The sequence below is a fragment of the Microtus ochrogaster genome, chromosome 24, assembly GCF_000317375.1.
Source record: "Microtus ochrogaster isolate Prairie Vole_2 chromosome 24, MicOch1.0, whole genome shotgun sequence".
Lineage (NCBI taxonomy): Eukaryota > Metazoa > Chordata > Mammalia > Rodentia > Cricetidae > Microtus > Microtus ochrogaster.
In genome coordinates this window covers 2,637,118-2,641,509 of record NC_022024.1, presented here as the reverse complement: position 1 = coordinate 2,641,509, position 4,392 = coordinate 2,637,118, and the positions used below count along the sequence as shown (strand labels likewise).

At 42.1% G+C, this 4,392-nt stretch overlaps 1 protein-coding gene across 1 annotated transcript in view; it reads left to right on the top strand.

Annotated features, from left to right (window-relative positions):
- Positions 1 to 4,392, top strand: part of Irak3 (interleukin 1 receptor associated kinase 3) — a 59,072-nt gene that overhangs the window by 27,644 nt on the left and 27,036 nt on the right. The window contains exon 6 of the mRNA XM_005357919.3: positions 2,174 to 2,238. Coding sequence (XP_005357976.1) covers positions 2,174 to 2,238 — 65 coding nt within the window. The remainder of the gene's footprint in view (positions 1 to 2,173; positions 2,239 to 4,392) is intronic.

The window sequence follows — 4,392 nt, the reverse complement described above, 5'->3', positions numbered from 1 at the left end:
AAAAAAAAAAAAAAAAAAAAGGAGTCTGAAGTGATTCCTGCTTGCGGCTTCTTTCAAACACTTTTATGTGATTATTAACTGAGTTCTTCAGTGCCCTTAAATTGCATTTTGTATCAGTAATCTTACACAGACACGTTGAGATGACTATCTACTAAAGAAAATTGGTTTGTAAAACCATTCCAGCGTCAGAATATTGGCCCTTGGGACCCAGTTGAAGCCAGGTTTTCTTTGGTTTGTTTGTACTATTAACGAGTCCCGGTCCCATTGGCATCCTCTCTCATGAATGAACCCTAAGGCCACCTCCCTGAAGGGTCTCTCTCGTCTTCTCCCTGCGGTTGTTACCAACTGTTGGACTTTTCACTAGGTTGACTTTGGGATGGCATGCTCTTGCCTCTAGGTTCCCTTTTACCTCCTTTCTTGATTGCATCCTACCGTCTCGCATGGCTTCCGTGACCCGACTCAGCATCATTTCCTTGTAGGGAAGGCTTCAGCTGCATTTCCAACAGGAGGAACAGACTTCCGCTTGAGAACTTGCATTTCTTTGTGCATTCCAGAGCCTGTTACAGGGCTCTCTTTCGTACTTGCTCAACGAGTATTTGTTGAGTAGTTTAAAGGAAGGCCATGCAGGTCATTTTCAAGAAGTTAGCAGTATGAAGTCCTGTTGTACCTGGTGGCGCTACAGTATAGCTCCCTCTTAAGGCGGGAAGTGGAAGTGCAGGGCTTTTGCCCCCTCCCTCTTTTTTCCCCCACCCCTTTTTTACCCAACAACACACACAAGCAAATGGAGGACATAACCATGCCAACACCCCTTAATGAGTTAACTACATACTTTTTTAAAGGAATGCATTCAAACACTGGGCTGATGCCTTTAATAACACTTCTCAAAGGCCCGGAAGTGGAGAATTTTATCAGATGGTCGGATCTGTGCTTCTCAGTTTCCTGTACTTCCAGTCACTGGGACATCATCTTACAATGGCTGATTTGGATTTGGCAGGTCTGGGCAGCAGCTCGGCAGGAGGGATAGTGTTCCTCAGCAGAGCCCAGCCACGTGAAGTTTTTTCTTCACAAATCGCATTCAAGTCCCAGGTTTACAGAGACACAACCATGAGTCTCTTTGTTTACCAGATTAAGCAACAACAAACAAACAAAAAGCCTGTGACTGAGAAACAGCAAGTGCAAGGGAGAGACCTCATCTCCCTGAATAGACTCCCAGAATGTAGGCTGTAATGAAGCAGTTCTTGCCATTGATTAGCAGGCCGGGTTTATTGGTTTTAATTCAACTTGGACAGTGGTACCAAGAATTCCTCTTGGATTTTGATGATGATAGGACTCTAAACACTTCATTTTCTAGCAAGTTGCAAATGAGGATCTTATAGCTAGGACCTAGGAGCTGCTTAATGTAGGTTTTTAATGTTGGAAGCAAGGAACTTGAGATACGAGGATGTACAGTGTTACAGAATTGAAGACACCAAGAATGTGTCACCTACATCTAAGTGCTCAGTACAATGTTATTGAAGTTATTAATTTATTCAGTACCTGCATCCCTGGATCTTGGCGTGATGGTGGTGATGATGGCTGTGCAGGGTCTTCCTGTGCAGACCCAGGGTGACCTCACACTCACAGAGATGTGTCTGTCTGCCTCCTGATTGATCCTGAGATTAAAGCTTGGCCCCACTTCTCTAGATCTGAGGCATTTCGGTAAGAAGCTACAACTTCCTTTGGATAGTAGGCACATCTTTTCAAAATTAATGCAAAAATAAATCTGAATTGACATATGCAAATGAGCCAATTCATAAATGGTGGAAGTTCACAAAGAACACAGGTAACATAATTTTGTGTGTGTGAGATCAGTGAGGCGTTTCTATCATTGTGGAATTTTTTCCTTGAATACGTTATATTTTATAATTTATGTGTCTGAAACTGGTGAGTCTGAATATGAAATTTGCAACGTGGCAGATTGCAGGAAAAACTTTCAATTCAAGAGTCTTGTAAGTCTTGCTTGGGAGTTAAAATGCTTTTGAAAATTGGATGAATGTTAAGGATTCTCTCCCTGGGGGTTTGCGGTGGGGGGACTCAATCTGTATCAAAAAGGGAAACTCCCTAGATAAAGATTCTCAGAAGTAGAGAACTAGCTCTTAAACCCTTTTCTTTTTCTTTCTTGTATGACATTCAGGAGAAAAAACTGCAGTTTAAGAAGCACTGGAAGAGATTTCTATCAGAACTGGAAGTTTTTCTCCTGTGAGTGCATTTGTTTACCTCGGATCTTCCAGCTGTGTTTGGCATGGCTGGCACTGAATTAGGGCCGGTTGGATGTTAGAACGTTGTGTACACTTTTGTCATCTGCTTTGGTGTATTCCCTAAAAGAGATTTTAAAATAGAGCCCTCCCTTCCATGCTTCATTTGGACATCTTGGAACAGGAAAGTGTCGCAAGGAAGTGGGTTAAACTGCTAGTGACTAACACGGCTGAACAGCGATTCTTAGCATCCCATGCGTGTCCCCTCCCCTGCCTTGGAGATGTTTCAGTTGAGAGACTCTCATCAGGGTGCCTCTCTTCAGAGAGAGAGTTTTAGACAAAGAAATCAAGGGCTTTTGATGTTCATATGATCTTCCAGGGAATTCATTCATGAATCTGGGGGTGCCTGGATGGTAAAGTTAAATGGCTTCATTTTTATATGACTTCGTAAGTACAGCTGTGCAGCCTTGCTCACTGGAAGCCCCTGACACTGGGGAACCCATCACCTGTCACAAAGAGAAGATGCTTTTCCCTGAAGTTCTGGGAACAGATATGTGAGACGGGGTGGAGAGGGAAGTGGGCAGAGAAACGTTATGTTGCATCCTGTCCCTTTGGAGCCAGAGCCAGGGACTAGAATCAGAAGCTAATATCACTCAGTCCAGATGTTGTAATGGATTTTTACAGTTTCCCTTGTTTGTTTATTAAGGTCAGATCCAGACATTTCAAAGTCTGAGAAGCACAAAAGGGTAAATTTAGAGAAGCAGTGTCTTCGCCCACTGCCGAGTTGACTAGCTGGGTGTATATATTCTTGGAGGTCTGTTACAGCCACACGAACACATTTGGTGTCTTAGTTTCACCCTTTCACACAAAGGTAACACGGCACGTGGTTCACTTTGCTTATCCTTCTCCTGTTCTGTTCTGTGCTCCATTGTAGCTTCTTTGTGTTGAGAGGTTTAAATGTCTAATCTTTTTTTAACTCAAGAATGCCCCACCATCTCAGGGGGAAAAAAAAGAACATTTCCATTGTTAAAGAAATTTTGTTTTAGGGTTGTATGCTGCCAGATCTTTTATTTAAGTTTCTGATGCATGGATCAAGTCAGTGTTGTGTTTTTATTTGTGTTTTAAGACTCGTTCTTTCCATTTCTCTTTCCTTGGTAAGAAGGAGCTTTTTCTTTCCCCATTGTGTATTTTCCACCTCCTAGTCAGGGTTTTAGTCGATGATGTACATACGGATTGGGTTATCTTTGGAGCCTCTATTCTGTGCCACCGATCACTGGGACTACTTTCTGCCAATGCTGGCTGATTTGATTGCTAAGGCATCCCGATGCTACTTCAAATCAGGGTTCTGCTTTCTCGTGTGACTGATTGTTTGAAGTCTTTCATGGTTTCATATGGGCTTTAGGATTGCCCCTGCAGTGAAAATGTCACAATTTTGATAAGGATCACATCAAGTCTGCAGCGTTCTTTGGGCAGCTTGGGCAATTTGGCAGGATTAATTCTTGCGATGCACGATGCCAGATGAATCTTCCTGTTTGCTTTTGTCTCTAATTCTCTTATCAATGTAGTTTTAAGTGTACAGATCATTTATCTCTGTGGTTAAATTTACGCCTTAGGATTATATTCTCTCTGTTGTCTTAGAAACAGATAATTTTCCTCATTCTTTATTCTGGTAGCTCATGGTGAATATAGAGAAATAACATCGATTTTATATGTTGATTTTGTATTGGAAGAATTTAGCGAATTCATCAATTCCAGCCTTTTGTATGTGCATGAAGTCTTTCAGGCTTTCTACGTATGAGGTCATGTAACAACCAAACTGGGACAATTTAACTGTCTCCTTTCTAGCCTTTCTTTCATCTCTGGCCTCCTTGCTCTAGTTAGCAGTGCTGTGCTGCACAGGAGTATGGGTCTCACTCCCACTCCGTAAGGAAAATACACTTGTCATGATGAGTTATGTTGTTAGGTAGGAGTTTATCATATGTGGCAGTTATTGTACTGAGGGGCATTATCTCCATAATTCATCGAGTGTTCTATCTTGAAGGGCCTTGAATTTTGATAAAAGCTTTCCCTGCATCTCTTGAGATGATCACATGACCTTTTTGCCTTCACTAGGATAGTGTGGTATATATATTATTGGCCTTCACTAGGATAGTGTGAT